Source organism: Mus caroli, unplaced genomic scaffold, assembly GCF_978045245.1.
Source record: "Mus caroli unplaced genomic scaffold, Mus_caroli_1 scaffold_18, whole genome shotgun sequence".
NCBI classification, from domain to species: Eukaryota; Metazoa; Chordata; class Mammalia; order Rodentia; family Muridae; genus Mus; species Mus caroli.
The window spans coordinates 56,303,016-56,325,422 of record NW_028227273.1 but is presented as its reverse complement, the minus strand read 5'-3'; the positions used below and the strand labels follow the sequence as shown (position 1 = coordinate 56,325,422).

The window sequence follows — 22,407 nt, the reverse complement described above, 5'->3', positions numbered from 1 at the left end:
CCAGTTCATTAATTCTTTTTTTAATGGACAAATAATTTTCTTCACCTAGCAGTGTCTCACATATTGAGTGGTTCCTCCTTTGTAGGACTCTCCCTGGTTTCAGCCTTTGTCTAACTCCAATGCAATTTGGGGAGTTCTCTCAGTGAGTTCCAGCAACATGGGCCCTCTATACAACAATTCTCATTTTTCTTTTATGTACACAGAGAGAATTCAGCACATCTTTAAATGAAATGAACCAGAAGAAGTACTTCCCACAGCTATGTCTGCTCCTACCAGTGTATATCAGGGAAGCAATTCAGGTACTTTCCTAATATTGAGGATAAAAGCAATTTTAAATTTACCTTTCTTTTAGTAAGTTCTGAGTGTACAACTGGAACACTGAGTGTTCCAATCAACATATTCCTCAAAAGTTTTAACATTCATGGAGGAATTAGAAAAAAAGACTGAAGGAGCTGAAGGGGTTTGCCACATCATAGGATGAACAACAATATCAACCAACCAGACTCCCCAAAGCTCCCAGGGACTGAACCTCCAACCAAAGAGTACACATTGAGGGACACTTGGCTCTAGCCACCTATGTAGCAGAGGATGACCTTGTCGGGCATCAATGGGAGAAGAGGCCCTTGGTTCTGTGAAGGTTTGATGCCCACTGTAGGGGAATGTGAGGGTGGGAGGTGGGAATGGGTGGGTGGGTGGGGGAACACTCTCATAAAAGCAGGAGATAGGGGATGGGATAGGGGGGTTTCTGGTTGGAAAACCAGGAAAGGGGATAACATTTGAAATATAAATAAAGAAAATACCTAATAAAATTATTTTAAAAAAAGAAACAAAAAAATGTAAGTTAGTAGCTAGGAAGAATCCATTGAAACGTAGAGATGAGTATATATTAGGGATATACTGATAACCAGATATGAATTTTTGAATATTTCTAATTATCATTTTGTCATGGACTTGCAGAGGTAATACAGAGGGAAGAGTCTGAGAATAGATCACACAGTGTAGATTCTAATTTCAATTACATGCTTCCTAAAGTTCCCGTGAACTTTAAAGAAAGCTTCATAGACATTTGAAATTACAGATCACAGTAATATGGAAAAGCTAACCCTGGTGTCCTAAGCTCTAATATTGTCTGAGTGAAATGACATGATATTGGGAATCTGAATTTAAATTTAAAAGACAGTTACTACCTGCACTAGTGAATTTTAATTTTTTATATAATATATTTTGATTGTGTTATTTCCCTCTCAAACTCCTCTCTAATTCTACCAACTTCATGTGCTCTCTCTCTCTCTCTCTCAAATAGAAAAAAAATCAAGAATCAAATTAAGAAAATAAAATGCCAATAAAATAAATGAAAATGAAGAAAATATCCAATAAAAAAGAAAAAAAATCAATTTTGATTATACAAATAAAATGTAAATTACTCATTGTTTCAGGAGAAACAAGAGTTCATTTGATAGGGAGGAATGCTAGGAAATAATTTCATACAGAAAAAAGTCTTAAAATGGGGAGAGCTGAAACTTAAGTAGAATGATTTACAGCAGCCTGATTTTGGGAAGATGCAACCCAAGAGAGTTTCTTACCAAGGTCCCATTAGTGATGGTAGAAGAGAGGCAAGTAACCTTCTCAATATTTGAAGAATGAACTTAAATAGGTAACAGAGAAGCCAAGATTTCAGAGACAAAAGTCATAGATATTTTTAGTTTCTCCTGATGGATTGAGGGAAAAGACTGCTGGGTCCACATCACATTTTCTTTTTCAAATACTCTGGATCTGGGACTCAGAAAAGCCTTTCTTTGCTCTAAGAATAGCTATGGGGTAGAAAAGTCATAAAGTACAATTTATAATGCAAATTGTGGCTTGGGTTAGGATGGCAGTATAATTATTATCCTAGCATTCATGAACCAGAGGGAAGAGAGAGGTACATTTTGTGACTGTCAAATACCATCTTAGGGATCTGTTTCTAACATTATCAATGGATCATATTGGAAGACACTAAGCCCATTCTTTGCTACAATTCTGAAAAATGTTGTACACACTTCTGGTCAGACTCTCACAATCAATACAGTCATGTCTCCTACCTCATCTATCTCAATCATGAATAAGAAACAAATAAGTGCAAAGATGTTTATACACATTATACATTCTTTTTTTTTATTACATATTTTCCTCAATTACATTTCCAATACTATCCCAAAAGTCCCCCATAGCGCCCCCCACTTCCCTACCCACCCATTCCCATTCTTTTGGCCCTGGCATTCCCCTATATTGGGGCATATAAAGTTTGCAAGTCCAATGGGCCTCTCTTTCCATTGATGGCCGACTAGGCCATCTTTCGATACATATGCAGCTAGAGACAAGAGCTCCAGGGTTCTGGTTAGTACATCATGTTGTTCCAACAATAGGGTTGCAGATCCCTTTAGCTCCTTGGGTACTTTCTCTAGCTTCTCCATTGGGAGCCCTGTGATACATCCAATAGCTGACTGTGAACATCCACTCCTGTGTTTGCTAGGCCCCGGCATCGTCTCACAAGAGACAGCTATATTTGGGTCCTTTCAGCAAAATCTTGCTAGTATATGCAATGGTGTCAGCGTTTAGAAGCTGATTATGGGACGGATCCCTGGATACAGCAGTCTCTAAATGGTCCAAGATGAGGCACAGTTGCTATGCTATGATGAGGCATCTGCACTTTCCATTAACTCTGTGATTGAAAGAATTTTTTTGTGGCCAATTCCTTCAAATTAAAACCCAGATGTCCCTCAATAGAAGAATGGATACAGAAAATGCAGTACATTTACACAATAGAGTACTACTCAGCTATTAAAAGCAATGGATTTATGAAATTCTTGGACAAATGGATGTATCTGGAGAATATCATCCTTAGTGAGGTAACCCAATCACAAAAGAAGCCTTAGATATGCACTCACTGGTAAGTGGATATTAGCTCAGAAACATAGAACACCCAAGAAACAATTTGCAAAAACACAAGAAAATCAAGAAGAGGGAAGCCCCATAGGTGGATACTTCATTCCTCCTTAGAATAGGGAACAAAATACCCATGAAAGGAGTTACAGAGACAAAGTTTGGAGCTAAGACGAAAGGATGGACTATCCAAAGACTACCCCACCCGAGATCCATCCCATAATCAGCCAGCAAACCCAGACAATATTGCATATGCCAGCAAGATTTTGCTGAAGGGACCCTGTTATAGCTGTCTCGTAAGGGGCTATGCCAGTGCCTGGCAAATACAGAAGTATTTCACAGTCATCTATAAGTTGGAACACAGGGCCCCAAATGGAGAAGCTAGAGAAAGCACACAAGGAGCTGAAAGGGTCTGCAACCCTATAGGTGGAACAACAGTATGAACTAACCAGTACCCCCCAGAGCTCGTGTCTCTAGCTGCATATGTAGCAGAAGATGGCCTAGTCGGCCATCACTGGGAAGAGAGGCCCCTTGGTATTGTAAACTTTATATGCCTCAGTACAGGGGAATGCCAGGGCCAAGAAGCAGGAGTGGGTGGGTAGGGGAGCAGAGTGGGGGGAGGGTATAGGAAACTTTCGGGATAGTATTTGAAATGTATATAAAGAAAATATCTAATAAAAAATAAATAAAAAAGGAAATTCATTAAAAAATAAATATATAAAACCCTTCAAGAATGTTCTCACTTTTCAGAGGCTGTCTGCCTAGTGGGATATTTTAAAAGCCATTTCTTGTTAGAGACAAATAAAGAGATGAAAAGACAGTTGAGTTAAAATGTCAATATTCACACCTAGATGAATGGTAGGATGATGCCTCTTTTGGATTTCTAATAAAAAGACATTGTTAATGAAACCTATAATAAATTAAAAGATGTTTGAATATGAATACACATCAGGAATTTAGACTTAATATTTAATGGTCTGATAGGTACATGCATAAGATCTTCAACAGATCTTTGCAGGGATGTAGAAAACTACTCAGAAACCATGTTTAGGTTGTCAAGAAAATTATTGACTTTAAAGATGATGAACAAGAAGGTCAGTGTTCCAAAAACTATCCTATCTTTTCTTTTTAAGTGTTATTGAATCAAACATTAGTCACCGAATTTCTCCTATTGGGAGTGACAGATATACAAGAACTGAACCCTATTCTGTTTGTCACGGTCCTTGCCATGTACTTTGTAAATGTGGCTGGGAATGGAGCCATCCTGCTGATTGTCATTTCAGATCCAAGACTCCACTCACCTATGTATTTCTTCCTGGGAAACCTAGCATGTCTAGATATCTGCTTCTCCACTGTAACAGTGCCAAAGATTCTAGATAACTTCTTCTCCACAAGCAAAGCAATTTCCTTCTTGGGGTGCATAACTCAGCTTTATTTCTTCCACCTCCTGGGTAGCACAGAGGCTCTGCTGCTGGCAGTGATGGCGTTTGACCGCTTTGTGGCTATCTGCAGACCACTCCACTACCCTTCCATCATGAATCATCAGGTCTGCATCCAGGTGGCTATCTCCATCTGGGCCATTCCTTTTGTTCATGCACTGGTTCACTCCATATTGACATCTCAATTGAACTTTTGTGGTTCCAACCAAATCCATCATTTCTTCTGTGATGTTAAGCCATTACTGGAGCTGGCATGTGGAAACACTGAACTCAACAGGTGGCTGCTCAATACTTTTACAGGGACATTTGCTATTGGCCTCTTCTTTCTGACATTCCTCTCTTATTTCTACATCATCACCTACCTCTTTCTGAAGACTCGTTCCTGTAGCATGCTGCACAAAGCACTGTCCACTTGTGCCTCTCACTTCATGGTTGTCATGACTTTCTATGCTCCTGTTCTCTTCATCTATATTAATCCTGATTCAGGGAGCTCCCTGGAAAAGGACAGGATCATTGCTATCATGTACACTGTGGTCACTCCTGCACTCAATCCACTTATCTATACTCTGAGGAACAAGGAAGTGAGGGGTGCTTTGAATAGGAAACTCAGGATACTTCTTTGACTTGAAGAAATCTAGTAGGTTATCTTTGAATATTCAAACACATGCAATTATTGTGAATACTGAAGTGTGAAATTAGTTGATTCTGCAATTGTGTATGATATTATAACAAAGATGACTAAGTAAGAGTATAAATATATGAGAAAATGTGACTCAATTATATTTAAATTTGTAATCTCTATATAAGATGGAAATTGGAACAAACCAAGTACTTCTTATAAAATCTCAATCTGAAAATATTTGACAGATAAGCATTGATGAACCCAACTTGGTATCCTTTCATATATGTTTGCATGTAAAATCAAGTATGCAAGTTGTTGGGAGCAGATAAAAGGAACTTGAATTAAGTATTACCATTTTGACTTCAGACTCCATTTTACCTAAAGTGACCAACTCTCTCTCTAAGCAACTATTGTTCCCTCAAACATACCTGTTACCAACCTCCTATCTAAACAACAATAATTATCCCAAATAAAATGTCCATAGCAAGAGAAAGAACATGTGAATTTGATAGTCTTGGGCAATCCACTTACATTCAATGTCAACTGACAATGATGGAACACTTGGGAAAGTCTCTAATCCGTGAGTTCTTATTGGTAACATACATAACCGTAATGTGGCTCAGATGCTTTAGGGTTTCATGCTTATGAGTTCCTAGAAGAAAATAGGCTCCTGAATCCTTGTCTGGTGGCCCAAATTGATCAGCTACTCTGCTTTTGTGTTGGGAATAATAAAAGATTCATGAGTCTCTTTGTGTAGTTTCTCCTCTTCTTCATGGTGCACAATAGATGAGGTGTCAGAAAATATACCCTATTGATTGCCCATATTTTAAATAGATGTGGTTATGAATAGGTACATTTATCTATAAGGCCATATTAGTTTAACACACTACAATGTGATCCACACTAGGAATTGAAAACAACATCTCACATATTTGATGCCTATGCTTTAGGCCTCTTTTTTTTTTATAGATAGAGTTTTACAAAAATTTCCAGGCTGACCTCGCACTACATATTGCTCAGGAAGGATTTGACTGTGCTGGATTCCTGGTCAAGTTCTCAAGTGGCTGGAGACACAGCCATTGCCATTGGGCCTATCTATGGTCAAGGAAATTATAATTCTCAGAAATGGATAGATCCAACTGGATAGATAGGCAAAGGCTCTATATTTTACCTCTTTAAGCATCAAAGATTTCTCTTTGGATGTCTTTGGATTATAGACTCACTAAATGATAGCTGTGAAAATCAGAGTGATCCAAGGAAACTATCTATGATGTGGCTTAGACTCACAGATAAAGCTATATGTGGTCAGCAGTGCAGACTCTGCTGCAGAGAGAAGCTGAGGGTAGACTGGCAACAGCATATCAACCTCTGTGAGGAGGAGAAAAAGCAGCTTTGTCATACTGTTAGTGGTTTGTGTGGGGTGATGACAGAGACAGGCACTGCATTCCCTGATAATGCCTATAAGACTTCTCAAGATGAACCATCACAAGTCCATCCCTTGTCCACTTGACATAACAAATAGCATTTTAAGTCATAACATTCCACCATCGTCCATGAAATCTCAGTCATGTAAGAATGCAAAACAGCATTTTGTGCCTTTGGGGGAATAAAAATTCAAGTCAAAGCGGTCTGAACTAGTATGAATACATGATTTTACATGATTTTCAATAATGGCTCTGTTTATGGAGGCCATGGAAACTTTGGAATGTAGAGCATAGCTTGAAGAAGTTTGATTTTAGAGATGTGCCTTTGATAGTCACTGGAGCTCCCTTTTCACCTCCTTTTGCTCTTTCTAGACCATGGAGTAAGAACCTCTTCCATCACTTTCCTCCTGTTATAATATTTGCCTGTAATGACAAGACCAAGAAACAATGCCCTGAAACCTCAAAAAATGTGAACATCTTATTTCTTCTTCTCCTCCATCCCTCCTCCTTGCCTCCTCCTTCTTCTTTTCTTCTTCCTTCTCTTCTTAACCTGCATAGGATACTTACTGTCATTTTCTCTACAATAATTCCCCTAGATGACCACAGACCCTGTTCAGCATCATATTAATAGATCTGTCTGTGGACGTGAAAGGAAGAATCCCAAATCCCAATTCCAGTGGAGAAGAAAGAACTAGAAAATGAAGTGTTTTAAAAATTCAGAATATTCAAAGAACTGACAGAAGTAAATACATTTTAATTAGCCTATATTATCTAAAGCTAATTATGTTGCTTGCAGCTAGGAACATACCATGAAAATCTAAAATTCCCTATACAATGATTCACTCCCCATCTTATCTATACATACAGAATATGAAACTACAGTGATAACATATCTTATTTAGATTGATTTTGTTATGGTTGTAAAAGCTTCTCTGTCTTGGGCACACCTTGTCCTTGAAAAAAAGAGTCCTTCACAGATTCTGTTAAAATAACTCTTGCCTTTTATGACCTGGACCAGTAGGCCCATCTTCAGTGATGGTCTCCTAAGGGGAGGACCTTAGGAATGAAAAAAAAATAGAAGACAAGAAGTTGAGATGGAGAGATTTTTTTTTATGAGCAAATGGTTTAAGATAAGTAAGTTTATTAGGAATTACAGCAGTTTTTTATACAGCAGGCAAGGCAAAAATGGGACAGAATCAGTAGAAAGCTACCACAGAATGGGACAAAATCAGCCAGAAGCTAATTAAGCAATGTTGCATAAAGGAAATCCAAGATGTCTTGAGGACTTCACAAAGGAGCACACAGCAGCCTTGGGACTGATAACCACAGCTCTTCTAGGGAGAAAATACAACTCCAGAGTGGATCTTGCCACATCTGTCTTTGGGCAGTAACTAGTGTTCCCTTGTCCTTCCATTAGAGCCTCTGAGAAAGTCTTGGAATGGCCTGACTTCCAATGTTTCAAACTCTATATAATTCAGTAGCTTATGCACAGCTCAGTCCACTCTGTCCCTGAAGCTAATATAATATCTAAGTCTCTGACTCACAGCTTCCATGGACTATTGTTTCCCTAGAATGCCTCCTATGCCATACATTAGATAAAATTTACACATTTTCTTCCTGTTAATATGATCAATTTGATTCTTAAACTCAGTCATTATCCTAAAAGGACAGAAGAAATAGGATAATTAATGGAATCTCACAGTTCTAGCAGGTATCTGTATGTACCCAGAAGACAGAAAAACTTTATTTTCTCATGAACTTGGGGGTGCACCAGATCTTCTCTATATTACCAACCTCTGGACATCTTTATTAGAGAGAAAAATAAATTTTAATAATTTCACATATTGTCGTGTGGTGCCAAATAGTTAGATATGATTCCAAGCTGACTTCAATGAACAGTATGCTGTAGTATTCATGAACTGTGGTATTCACTGACAAATTCGTTAAAAAAATTAGTGAGAAATAATTAGGAGAATGGAACAAGAATTCTCATTTAGATAGAATTAGGTTTGAAATGCTACCAGAATCTAAGGGTAGATGATTAATGAGTATGACATTTTTGAATCTATATTTATAACAGTGCAATTTAAAACTCTCACATCAGTTAGAGTTCTAGAGGCCAAGGAATATTATGGCTACATGTATACTATTCAAGTTTTCATTAGTTAAGAAAGTAGACCAATAACTAGAAATAGAACATGAGTTGTAAATATCTTTCTGTTTTCATATCTGAATCATGGTTAATATTTTATGGCTGATTAGTGATTTTATTTTTCAAATATATCTTTGGGCAAATTCTCAATGGAAAGTTATTACAGATTTGTCACTAATGAGTAACTTTGGGAACTGAATCTCAATGTCAAGAGAGGATTTTCAATTGAGCTGTCTTTTGAAAAATCAAATAATAGCTTGACTAAAATTTAAACCTGACATTGATGAGCGTTATTTTGGGAAATACAAGCATAAGTGCCTGCTTTAAGAGGGTTCAAGAAAGCATGGAATTAAACTTGTTGGATTAGAAGGTAACTAGGAATTGAGACAGGAGGTTTTGGATAAATACATCGTGTAGCAGAGGATCGTCTTATCAGTGGGAGGAGAGGCCCTTGGTCCTGTGAATGCTCGATACCCCAGGGTAGCAGAATGCCAGGGTGGAGAGGTGGGAGTGGGTAGGTGGGTGAGGGAGCACTCTCATAGAAGCAGAAAAAGGGAAGATGAGATAGGGGGTTTGTGGAAGGGAAACTGGGAAAGGGGATAACATTTGAAATGTAAATAAATAAAATATCTCCCCAAAAGAGAAATAGAAAAATGAGGCAATAGCTCTAGAAGCCAAGGAATTTGTCCCATATTACTATGTAGCGCATCTGAAGCTAAGTCTTTAGATGCAACCACAGATGCTGGAGTAATTTTCTTATAACTTCAGTACTGAGTATCAGTTGCTCTGAGATCCATGAGATCTATATATTTTATAGATAAATACAATAGCTGAGAGAATGTTTAACATGGGGATTGACAGCATGAGAAGCATGTCATTGCCTAATAGTGGGAAGATTGTCTCTATGAAACAGTATGAATGTAGATGTAATCTTGTGTGAAAACATCCTCCCAATTCTTAGTATAAAGATGGAAGAGTAATATTGCATGTATGATTGACAGAACACATAATTTATAAAAAATTCATTACTGCTAATTGCAGCATCAGTTGTTGAAAACACAGATTCTCATATCTCACCCCAGTCTCTTAAGTCAGAACTTCTGGGGTGGGATGTGACACCTGTGACTCAACAGCATCTCCAAGTGAGTGTTCAGTGTGACACCTGTGACTTAGCACATCTCCAGGTGTGTGTTAGCATTGTGAAACCTTGGGGTTCTCATTATCATTTGAAAACGTATTCCTAAAAACTCATGTCTCCTCATTATAAACCATTTATCCATTGGAACAACTATTATGTGAGCATCCAGAAGTTAATAACCAGGTAATAAAAAAAAAAAGAAAAGGAAAAAAGGATATTGTGTCATACCTACATGGATCTTCTATGATTCACACACAGATCATCATTTACAGTTAGTATAACATGACCTAGCTGTTTTTTGAAGCTTACTTGTGAGTTTCTTATATGTTCCTTTCGTATATTATAAAACAACAACTATAAACAACTAAAATTGTAGAATCTCCTCGTTTGTGGGAATAATGTACATTCCTAATGCACCACAAAACAGGCCTGCTCTCAGCTTGTCAGCCTTCTCTCTCTCTCTCTTGCTCTCTCTCTCTTGCTCTCATCCTTCTTTGGTCCCCTTTATAGTTTTTAAGGATTTATATATATTTACACCAATTCAAACACATACATATGTACATTAAAATCTAGAATCTGCATATGAGATTTTTCCTTTTCTGAGTTTGTATCATTTCATTTAATACAATTAATTTCAAGACCATTCACTTCCTTGAAAATTTTATCTCATCATTCTTTATCAGTAATTAAAATCTTATTATGAAGATTACCATATTTATTTTTATTGAAAATTATTCTTCTCTTATACAATACAGCCCGACCTCAATTTTTCCTCCCTTCAGCATTCCTTTCTCGTGTTCCCCCACTACATCCTTTTCCCACCAGATACAATCCTCAGTTTTCCTTCAGAAAGGAGCAGCCCTCCAAGATAAAAAACAACTACATATATCATAACAAGATACAAAAAGACAAGGCAAACCTCTCATATCAATGTTGGACAAGGCAACCCATTATGAGAAAAAAATGTACCAAGAGCAGGCAAAAGCATCAGAGACACACTTGCTCCCATTTTTAGGATACAAAAAATGTGGTACATTTACACAATGGAGTACTACTCAGCTATTAAAAAGAATGAATTTATGAAATTCTTAGGCAAATGGTTGGACCTGGAGCGCATCATCCTCAGTGAGGTAACACAATCACAAAAGAACTCAAATGATATGTACTCACTGACAAGGGTATATTAGCCCAGAAACTTAGTATAGCGAGATATAAGATACAATTTGCAAAATACATGAAACTGAAGAAGAACGAAGACCAAAGTGTGGACACTTTACCCCTTCTTAGAATTGGAAACAATCACCCATGGAAGGAGTTACAGAGACAAAGTTTGGAGCTGTGACGAAAGAATGGACCATCTAGAAACTGCCATATCCAGGGATCCATCCCATAATTAGCCTCCAAACGATGACACCATTGCTTACACTAGCAAGCGTTTGCTGAAAGGACCCTGATATAGCTGTCTCTTGTGAGACTAGGCTGGGGCCTAGCAAACACAGAAGTGGATGCTCACAGTCAGCTATTGGATGGATCACAGGGCCCCCAATGGAGGACCTAGAGAAAGTATCCAAGGAGCTAAAGAGATCTGCAACTCTGTAGGTGGAACAACAATATGAACTAACCAGTACCCCGGAGCTCTTGACTCTAGCTACATATGTATCAAAAGATGGCCTAGTCGGCCATCACTGGAAAGAGAGGCCCATTGGACATGCAAACTTTATATGCCCCAGTACAGGGGAACGCCAGGGCCAAAAAATGTGAATGGGTGGGTAGTGAAGTTGGGGAAGGGTATGGGGGACTTTTGGGATAGCATTGGAAATGTAATTGAGGAAAATACGTAATAAAAAAATATTTAAAAAAAAGGAATCCCACAAAACCACCAAGCTAACAGCCATAACATATGCATGGAGGATGTAGTGGAGAACTATGCAGGTCCTGTGCTTGCCGATTAATTCCCTGTGAGTCCATATAAACACTTAGCTGATTCAGTGGGTCATGTTCTCCTGGTGTCCTACATGCCCTGTCACTCATCAAATCTTCCCTCTCCCTCTTCCACTGTCTACTTCTCTTGGGTATGATTAGAGCTTTCTTGTTCTACAGCTTTTAGGTGGGCTGTCAAGTTGCTAGTATAGATTGTTCCAATTATTTTATTCAGGTACTTAATGAAGTGAACTTTTCTCTTAGTAACACTTTCATTGTGTCCCATAAGTTTGGATGTGCTGTGTATTCATTTATGTTGAATTATAGAAAGTCTTTCTTTCCTTGTTTTATTTCTGCCTTGACCCATTTTTCATCCAGTAGAGATTGTTCAGTTTCTATGAGCTTGTAGGCTGTCCTTTGTTTTTGTTGTTGATATCTAGTTTTAATCCATGGCGGGTTGATCAGATGCAGTGAGTTATTCCAATTTTCTTGCATATAGTGGGACTTGCTTTATGTTGTTCTTATAAATAATAGTTTATTATAAAGTACATGGATTTATGTTTGTATTTGCATATATACATGTGTGTCAGCGCACACAGAGAACAGAAAGGACATTGGAGAGCTTGGAACTAGAGTTATAGGTACTCGTGCATCACTTGACATGGATGTTGGAGCCAAATTTAGGCCTTCTGGAAAAACAGCAACACTCTTAAGTATTGTACCATCTCCCACCCCTATACACTGATCCCTAAGTTATAATACAAGGGTAAACTTTCCTTATTATCTACGTGTTACATACACAGATAACCTGATTGTTGGCATACAGATAATGAACAAGAATACTTTTAGTATTCTTGCTAGTTGTTGTAGTAGTGGAGTCCTGTGTACAATAGTAACATGATGAGCTCCTTCCTAGATATACATTGTCCATCCATTCTTCTCATAAAATAAAGAGTAAAAACCAAATTAAGAAGAAAACACAATGAAGGAAAATACTGCTGAGGTCTGAAAAAGAGAAATCATAAAAAGGAAGAATGAAGGAAAGAAAGAATATAAAATTTGACAAAGTGTTGGCACACTCTGTCAGCTTACTTCTTATTAGTGCATAATATATATTTTCTCTACAATTTTAAAATATTCTTTCATTTTCTTAGTGAGTTTTCAAATAAACTAAGCATAGCTTTGGGACAGAGTTAAATTTTTCTTATTCTGACTGTCCTTTTCCAGGTCATAGGAAGGCAACTTCCAGAAAACCTACACATCCTGAAGACCAGTAATTATCCTTACAGAAGACATGTATTCCTTGACCTTTTTAACAGAAATCATGGCCTCTACTCTCAGGAAATTTACATTTAAATGAGAAAATATTATATATTACAGGATCTAGAAAATTCCTTCAGAAATTGATCTGAAGACAATTCTCTCACTGCAGGCAAGAATTGGCACCAACCCAGACCTAGTCCCTTGGAAAACAGTCTTCCTCATGGCATAAATTGAGAAATGGGAACTATAATAGCAAAGCGAGAGATAAGTCTTGGAGTTCATTAAAAATGGCTACTTAGGGAGACATAAAGACAATTTGTTGAGTGCTTCCCTGGAATTCTGTGAAAAGCTAAGTTATTTCACCATTGTGTTTCTTGATTGAATTACAACTTTTCTGTAAATCTGTTTGACTATTATTCCTTTGAAGGAATATAAAACCTTTATATTGAATATAAAACCTTTATCATCTTCCTAGGTCTCTACTTGCTAGGGCTTTTAGGGAACCTGCTACTTCTGTTAGCTATTGGTTCTGATGTCCACCTCCACACCCCCATGCATTTCTTCCTCAGTCAGCTCTCACTAGTGGATCTTTGCTTCATCACCACCACAGCTCCTAAAACCCTGGAGACTTTGTGGACTGGAGATGGATCAATCTCATTCTCTGGATGCCTGTCTCAGTTGTATTTCTTTGGTGTTTTTGTAGAAATGGATAACCTGCTTCTGGCAGTCATGGCTATTGACCGTTATGCTGCTATTTGCCACCCACTTCTCATGACTCCTTGTAGATGTGAGGTTCTAGTCAGTGGTTCATGGGGAATAGCTCATTGTGTGTTTCTGATGTATATGTTATTGCTCTCTCAGTTATATTTTCATAGCAATCAAGAGATTCCTCATTTTTTTTCTGTAAATGTAGGCCTCTTTTACTGCTTTCCTGTTCTGACACTCACCTTAATGAGGTCCTGATGATGGCTTTGGCTGGAGTTTTGGGAGTCAGTGCAGTTCTCTGCATTGTAAGTTCTTGTGGTTGTATTTTTTATGCTGTGGCTAGGGTCCCATCAGCACAGGGGAAAAGGAAATCCCTAGCCACATGCAGTTCCCACCTCTCTCTAGTCTTCCTATTCTATGGCTCAGCCTTTGGTACCTACCTGAAGCCCACATCTACTTCTCCCTCCTCTGCTGAGGTGGTAGCTGCTGTTATGTATACCTTGGTAACTCCCACTCTGAACCCCTTCATTTATAGTCTGAGAAATAAGGATGTTAAGAGTTCATTAAGAAAAATCCTGAATATGGAGAAGTTTCAGGGCTAAGGATCATCATTCAAGAAGGATTACCGCACACATCATTACCACACATGCAAAATGTGTTAGTTAATACCATGGCTCATGGGATAATTACATGATTAGTATGGCTAATCTTCAGTGTTAACTGGACTGAATTTGGAATCACTCGGAACTTGTTTGGGTATATCTGTGAGTGTGTCTCTGTAGAGATGTCACTGAGTAGGAAAGATCCATTGTGAATTTGGTTGGCACCATCCATTCTGTAGACTCTTATCTGGTCTGACAAACAGAAAAAGGAAAAAATCATGTTTATTGTCATTATTCATGCCTTTTTCCTTGTTGACTACAGATGCAATGTGACCCCATCTGTGTGCTCTGCTTTTCTCATCCTGATGTATTGTATTCATCACACCATGAATAAAATGAAACTTTCATTTCTAAATTGCTTCTCAGGAATGTTGCCATAGCAACAAGACAGGTAAAAAAAATCCAATGATCTGTTGGAAATCGTACTATGTTGGTTTTGATAGTATTTAATTTTTCTTCTTATACATATATCAGTAGTTTAGTAACAATAGCCCCCTGATATCCTTACTGGTTTTATTGTCTCTCCTGTTCTGGAGATCTAGTGAATTTAAGTGTTTTAGTCTTTATCTAGTATCCTTACATCTATTGAACTTGGATGCCATTGGTAAATCCTCCTAAATTTAGTTTAATAGTCACAGTAGTTAAATCATAAGTAAGAGGTCAGGAGGCTGGCAAGTCTAACAATAATGCAGGTCAATAGGAACAGGAAGAGAAAAATATAATTTTATTCTATCTTTTAATGGAGAGTGTATTACAGGATTTCTTTTAAAATAATTTATTATTGTTGTTATTGTGTGGATATATATGTGTAAAGTTACTTATGACATATCAATTTGTGGGATAGCATATTGCAAGTTGCATCATCAAGGAAATACAATAGGAAAGAATTTTTAATTGTCATACTATGATAAAATAAAAGAATGTTGTTCCAGATTTGTGTTTGTATTGGTGTCTTGTTTCTATAATTATTGTTCATTAGTCACTAGCAGCAGTGAGATATATATATATATATATATATATATATATATATATATATATATATAGTAACAGGCTACAGAATGACAATTCAGTACATGTATTCACTGTGTGATGATCAATTCAGAGCACTATCTATGGTGTATTCAGTAAACAACTCACACTAATTTACATCATCTTTTAAACTAACATAAGAAAATTGCTTAACTATTGTCTTCCCCCTGAGCATAGTTTTCAAAACCTAAGGGGAATCTGAGAATGAGCATAGTTACTCATCTCAAGCCCATTGTGGAAGACTTTACAATCAAGACACTGAAAGTTCAATAGAAAATCTTCACTGCCCTACCTCTTAGGTCACATTTCAGTTGGTTTGCAGTAGAGATGTTTTCTTAGTGACTGCTGCACCTCCTTGTTCCTCAAGGTGTAGATGCCAGGGTTGAAGATGGTAGTGACCACTGTGTAGAGCAGGGCAATGCCATTGGAGAGGAGCTGGGAATGGACAGCAGAGGGCTCAGTGTACCAGACCACAAGTGATCCATAGAATGTGGATACCTCATCCAGGTGAGAGGAGCATGTGGAGAAGGCCTTGTTCCTTCTGGTCCTAGAAGGAACTTTCAACACAGTCACTACAATATGAGTACAGGAGATCAGAACCAGCCCAAAGGGGACAGTCAGGAAGACAACAAAGAGAACAAAAGTAGTCACCTTGACCAGTCCAGTATCTGAGCAAGCCAGGACCACCAAGGGTGAGAAATCATGGTAAAAGTGATAAATTTGTTTAGGAACACAGAACCTCAGCTGATCCATCAGAGCAACAATTAATCCATCTACCATGAAGCCAGTCTGTGAGCCCAAACCCTAGGCCCCATAGGGGCCCAATCAAAAGTGGATATCATAGGTGGTGACAGATTGTGAGGTAGTGATCATACACCATCACAACCAGTAGGAAATATTTCTATCCACAGAGCCAAGGATGAAGGACTGGAGAGAGCAGTTGGCCGGTATAGCCAGACTTTTGCCTACTTTATGAGTTCCTTTTTCTACTGACATTTTCCACCCTCCTTCCAGGTCCCTGATTGACTCTCAACTTGATAACCATTTGTACACACATATGTATTTATATGTGTAAGCATATACATATGTTTATGCACACACACATATACAAAATATGCTGTGTCCATTTTTGTTGTTTGTGTATATATAGTTTCAGGGCTGACCACCCTGAATTGGAAGACCAATGATGGAATTTATTCATAGGAGACTCTAATTCTTCTTTCTCCAGCACTTATCAGCTGTCAATATGGTGAGACCCCACACAAATTTCCCCCTTCCATGTGAATATTGCAGCTGTTCCCGTCTTGTTTATGAAGCCATTTATAGCAGACACTTTTTCATAACAGACCACCTGGTATTCTGGCTCTTACAATCTTTTCACCTTCTTCTGAGATATTTATTGAACCATAGAGATAGGAGCTGTGATGTAGATGTATCCATTGGAGCTGGGATCCCTGTGATCGGTTGATTGCTGTTCTATGTTCAATTGTGATTTTTGTGATGATCTCTGTAGTATTTTGAATATGCTTGGCCCAAGGAGTAACACAATTGGGAAGTGTGGACTTGTTAGAGTACATGTGTGGCCTTGTTTTAGGAACTTTGTCACTATGGGGGTTGGCCTTGAGACCTTCCTTCTAGCTGTCTGTGAGACATCTTTGGTTTGCCTCCAGAACAAGACGTAGAATTCTCAGGTCCACCAGAACCATGCCTGTTTAGGTGTTGTCATGCCTCCCACCGTGGTGATAATGGACTGAACCTCTGAACCTATAAGCCAACCCCAATTAAATGTTTCCCTTTATAAAAGTTGCCTTGATTATGGTGTCTCTTTACAGCAATGGAAACCCTAACTAAGACAGTCTTAATTTATTGTAAAGAGAGGCTTTGATGAAGGATAGTACCTGCATTCATCTGTGGGTATAAGGATAAGATTTAGGATTTAGTAAGGAATTATGTTGGCTTAGTAAAGTGACCACAGTCGATTCTTTACGAAGGACTGTGACCTCACTAGCCCAGGTAACCTTCTAGGTTTCCAGTACCATATATGACTTTCCTGTTGATGAGTAGACTTCCAATTAGACAGCAGTTGGCTGCCACCAACATGTGAGTACCACTTTTTGCACCTTTGTGTATATCTTTCTCCACTGGCCATTGCTGTACAAGAATAAAAAGAACTGGAGGATCGAGCTGAGGGAGATTATCTGAGAAGTATATGGTTGAGAGGAGGTAACCGGGTAGTAGGATTGAAATGGGATGACTAGTTCATGAGACTACCCCCAGAAAACAAAAAGGCTAACCTTTTATTCTATACATGTCTCCATGTCTTCATTATTAAACCCCAAGGAACCTCATGCCCAAAACCACCTGCAGAAAAGATGCTGGAAGATGTTGTCTGGATATCTTATCTGGTCTGCAGTATAGGCTGGAATCCCAAAGAATTAGGGAATTATCTCTAATGCCAGTGGTAGGATGCACTTTCAAGCATTTCAAAATCTAACTCCAGTGACACACCTGCTCCAACATGGTCCTTCTCCTTCTCCTCTTTCTCCTCTTCCTGTTCTCCTTCTTCTTCTTCCTCCTCCCCCTCTTCCTCTTTCTCCTACTCCTCTTCCTCCTACACTCAATCCATCTTCTTTTCTTCTCCTTCTCTTATTCAAGAGTTTCTCTGTATAGCCCTGGATAGCTTGGAAACAGTTCTGTAGACCATGTTTTCCTTGAACTGAAAGCTTTGCATGCCTCTGCCTCCTGAGTGCTGGGATTAAAGTTATGCAGTGCCACCAGTAGGCCAAGGCTTACTATCTTAATCCTTCTCAAATAATTCTGATAGGCTGGGGGTTTGCAGACAAAGCCAAGAAGGTATGGGGCAAGAGATCCCCTCCCTTCTTTTCTGACCGGAAGCCCATGCTTGCAAAAGTCCTCACAGAACACTGGACAAAGCCAGCTCCTAGTTCCAGATTCCAAAGTGCTCAACTGAACACTAGGCCACCCTATAGTGCCATAAAATCCTCACATACTAAGGGATAACACCAGTACCTTGCCATCATGTCATTACCTCCCTCCCCTCACCTACAAAAAGCCCCTAACCAGTTCAGCTATGAGACTTCACTGACTTTCTCCTGAGAATGCAGGGAACCCATCTGAGAGCTGCTCCTAATAAGCCTGACTTTATACGTTAATTTGGCTCAGTTCAATGTATTAAGTAGATTTATTACCAAGTTCTACCATCTGTAGACCAATATTGAAATGTTTGAGCATATGTGGGCTATTCTTATTCAAACTACCACATTCCACTCCATGGAACCCATAGCCTTGTGGCCATATCATAATATCATAATTTCAAAAGTTTCCATAGTCTCTCACCGTCTTGACACAGTGTAAAATTTACCTATCCAAGGTCTCTTCTGACACTTGAGGCAATCTTATTTGTAACTCCACATAAGATCGAAATAAAAAGCAAATGACATATTTGAAATCCTGAAGAATTAAAATTACTAAAGTAAAAAATAAAAATAATCAATACAAAATCGAATTTAACCCATCACTGTATTTCAGATAACTGCTGAAATAAAACTGTTAGTCCCTAGGGCCCAGTTTTTGCTCCCTTTCTCATCTTAGTCATGCCCTGGGTGGTTTCAGCAATGCTTAGGACATTACATGCATATAACTCACATGGCATTATGGTCCAAATCTCTTTCTACCCCTGGAAATCAAGGGTAGAGGAGATGACTTCATAGAAGCCTATGGAAGATGCAGATGGAACCGACAAATCTCAGCCATACAGTCTGATCTCTAGCCATCTCCTCAGTCATCCACAACAAACTCAGTGCATTACACATAATGGGGTTTGTAAGTTTTCATGTTTTATTTCCTTTCAATGACACAAACCACACTTTATAATCTTAAGGTAAAAAGTACAGCTATATCTGCAACCTTATTTTCAATAGGGAAGTAAAAAGCTGCTCATAGAAAGCTAAAGTTCCACAAGGGATGAAGAAGTCCCAGATCTCCAGGTGAGACAGGAAGGAGACAGGTATGGCGAACAGATTTAGTCCTGAGGGATAGTCTGAGCTGCTCACTTTGTCATTCTATGCTGACATGAGACAGCATGAGATGACAATTACAGAAAGAGAAACTGGAGGAGTTGGATTTATAGTAGAGAAGGAGAGATCTGAACACACCCTGTAAGACTCATTCCCATATAAGGGAATAGAAGATATTTAGACTATTCCCTGTGAGTGGAAAGAACTCAATTCAAAATGTTCCAACTCTTAGAGTCCCCATAACCCAGGAATCTATATATCCAAGCACATGCCACAGTTAATGCCCTGCAAGTTCTTACCCTTCTTGATGGTGAGAGAATCATCAGAGCTTTAATCACTGTTCCTGCCTGTGGTAGGACAAATGAGATTTGATCAGAGCCCACATGATAGGATGATGAAGAAGTTATAAACTGGCTATGTTCCCCCATAGGCTTCTGTCTACTCTATCCCATACTAGGGATCATATCTAACCATACATACTGGCAGTCTTAGTGTAACTGCTCCTTCTTTCACCCCTGGAAAGAAAACAGTGGATAAGAGGCAAGGAAGGCAGCAGGTCCTTGAAAGTATATGAAAATAATCTTAATCCTAGCCCAAAGGAAGCTTCTAGAAGTTGAACTTCAGACTCAGGGAAGGATTTGAAAACCTGGTGAGTTATGAAGGAGCTTTCTAGATGGTCTGTTCTCAGCAATGACCTTCCACTTTGATTATAGCCTTTATTTTCCATGTTCCCATGCACAGTAGGTTGTCAGCACAGAGACTCAGGCAAGGTGAGCATTTGTTTGTGATATTGCTTTCTAGTTCATGTTGCTCATGAAACTACATCAGTGTGACTTTCATTAGGGTACCCTACCTAGTGCTTGTGTATGCAAATATGTATACTATTACCTACTTCATGAGATAAAGTGGCTTCTATGATTTTTTTATTTTTTTTATTTATTTTATTTTATTATTATTATTTTTTTTTTACTTTAAGCAAACACCTCTTTAAAACGTAAGTAAATGTCTTGACATGGATTAAAAAAAAATTCCAGAATTGTAATTTTGGAGTTTTGATCTCTTAAGATTTAATTATTTGGAATTTAGATGCAAATTGTTTAAATTGTGTAATTTAAGTCTGTCTGTATGAGGTTGGTTCACATCTGTAATTCCAGTACTAGGGAGGCAGAAACAGAAGGATGCCTGGAGTTTAATGGCTAGCTGTTCTAACCAAATTAGTAAGGTCCTATCTCAAGAAAAACACTGAAAGGATAGAAGAAGACACACAGTACTGACACCTGGCTTACACACACACACATACTCTCTCTCTCACACACACACATACATATATATATATACCCACATAAATACACACAGATACACAAGCACACACACATACACATATGCACTGAACACATAGCTACAATATACACAGAAGCACCTACACATAACACTCATAAACAGATATAGGTTGAGGTGGTATCTTTACTTATTAAAAGTGGTTCCTAGTTGTTCCTCACACCTGCTCACTGTAGAGTCTCCTTTCAAATTTTCAGGCTCTTTGGAACAACTCCAGGCACCCTCATTCTACATAGACCCTGAACTACTCTGTTGCATGATCTAACTCCAACTTGAGCTTGAAGATCTGAGCTACCATGTCTGCTGAAGTCCAGTTTCAGGTCTTCATTCAGGGTGATATAATCTGAGACATCATAGGCAGTCTGGTATTGTGTTCCAAGAGGGCCCTACTTGCAGGCAATCATCCCCTCCAGGATGTGAGAGCCTGGCAGCAACATGGGAGACTCAGCTACCCCACCCTGCTCTCCCCACTCACAGGATTTGGACCTAAATTGAAAGTGAAACCATTTCAGGGTTTCGGAGGGCTCTGCAGCCCTCCTCCATAAATTGAACCTGGGACCAGTGGTTACTCAGGCTTGGCAGTGGAAACCTTTGGAGACCAAGCCAGCCCTGGGGTCACTTACCTCCTTCACTCTGGTTGTAGGATCAGAGCAGGGTCCAAAGGTATGCTCTGGACCTCTGTGCAATGTGCTTGAGTCTGAGTTTTAGTTCCTCCCTATACTCTGTTCTTTCCTTCTACATCCATGGCTCACACGGCTCCATCCTTGGAATCTCCTCATTGCTATCAAAATGCTGAAACTGTGTGTCAATGGAGATGTACTGTGCCAGCTCCTTGCCAGAGAGAGGTCCCAGTCCCACCAGAGTCTCTCTGGGACTGAGTGGGATGGCGAGTCCCTTGTCTGTTGGGAACAAAATAAAGGGGGGCCCTGTGGAGACCCTGGGGAAGAAGGGGAAGGGAAAAGGGGCCAAATGCCTGGCCTCTGTGCTCTGGGCAGGCTGCCAACGAGGTCCTTCTCCTTTTCCTCTTTCTCCTTCTCTGGGGGGCTGCTGGAACGCATTCCACTTGGCCCAGGTGGCCATGCAAACCTCTGACCCACGCTGTAATGGGCGGACAAGGGGCAGTCCCCGATCGGGGACCCTGTCGCCCTGGGGTTATTGGAGAAAGGGATAAGGGAAGAGGTTCCCAACACTGACCAGAGTGCGCAGCAGATCTTGATGGAGCAGAGACTCTCTATGATTTAAGAACTTTATTATAGAAATGCAGGGGGAAAGAGAGGAAGAGAGAGAGAGAGAGAGAGAGAGAGAGAGAGAGAGAGAGAGAGAGAGAGAGAGAGAGAGAGAGAGAGAGAGAGAGAAGGCTAGAGAGAAAGAGAGAAAGAGAGAGGAGAGGAGAGGAAACAAAGAGAAAGGAGAGAGGAGCAAAGACAAAGAGAGGGGAGAGAAGAGAGAATGTAAGAGTTAAGAGAGAGGTGTTATGGTCTTCACTGTTGCTAGGTAACTGGGGAGGAGTTTAGCCTGAAGGTCAGAAGCTTGGGCCATTGTCTACGTGATTACTGACCATACTAATCTTGTGGGGGCTGTGGGAGGTGGTAACTTTGGCAGGGGCCAGAGTTGCAGGAGCATGAGGGAACACCTACCGTGTCATATAGGTGAATTATGACCATTGGGGTTCAGACTTCAGCTCAACTGGAGATCAGCCTGCAATTCCCCACTCTTGTCGAAGCAGGAACTCAACTTTATGGCATCAGCCTCTTGT

At 39.3% G+C, this 22,407-nt stretch overlaps 1 protein-coding gene and 2 pseudogenes across 1 annotated transcript; 2 read left to right on the top strand and 1 right to left on the bottom strand.

The window, feature by feature from the left end:
* Positions 1 to 4,063: 4,063 nt before the first annotated feature.
* Positions 4,064 to 4,984, top strand: LOC110284266 (olfactory receptor 12D1-like). The gene has a single exon (XM_021149980.2). It carries the CDS (start codon positions 4,151 to 4,153, stop codon positions 4,982 to 4,984), a length of 834 nt encoding a protein of 277 aa, XP_021005639.1. The 5' UTR covers positions 4,064 to 4,150.
* A 4,422-nt stretch (positions 4,985 to 9,406) lies between these two features.
* LOC110312235 (olfactory receptor 1f45-like) lies at positions 9,407 to 14,187 on the top strand (annotated as a pseudogene).
* Positions 14,188 to 14,362: 175 nt separating this feature from the next.
* Positions 14,363 to 16,272, bottom strand: LOC110312236 (olfactory receptor 11A1-like; annotated as a pseudogene).
* Positions 16,273 to 22,407: the final 6,135 nt, after the last annotated feature.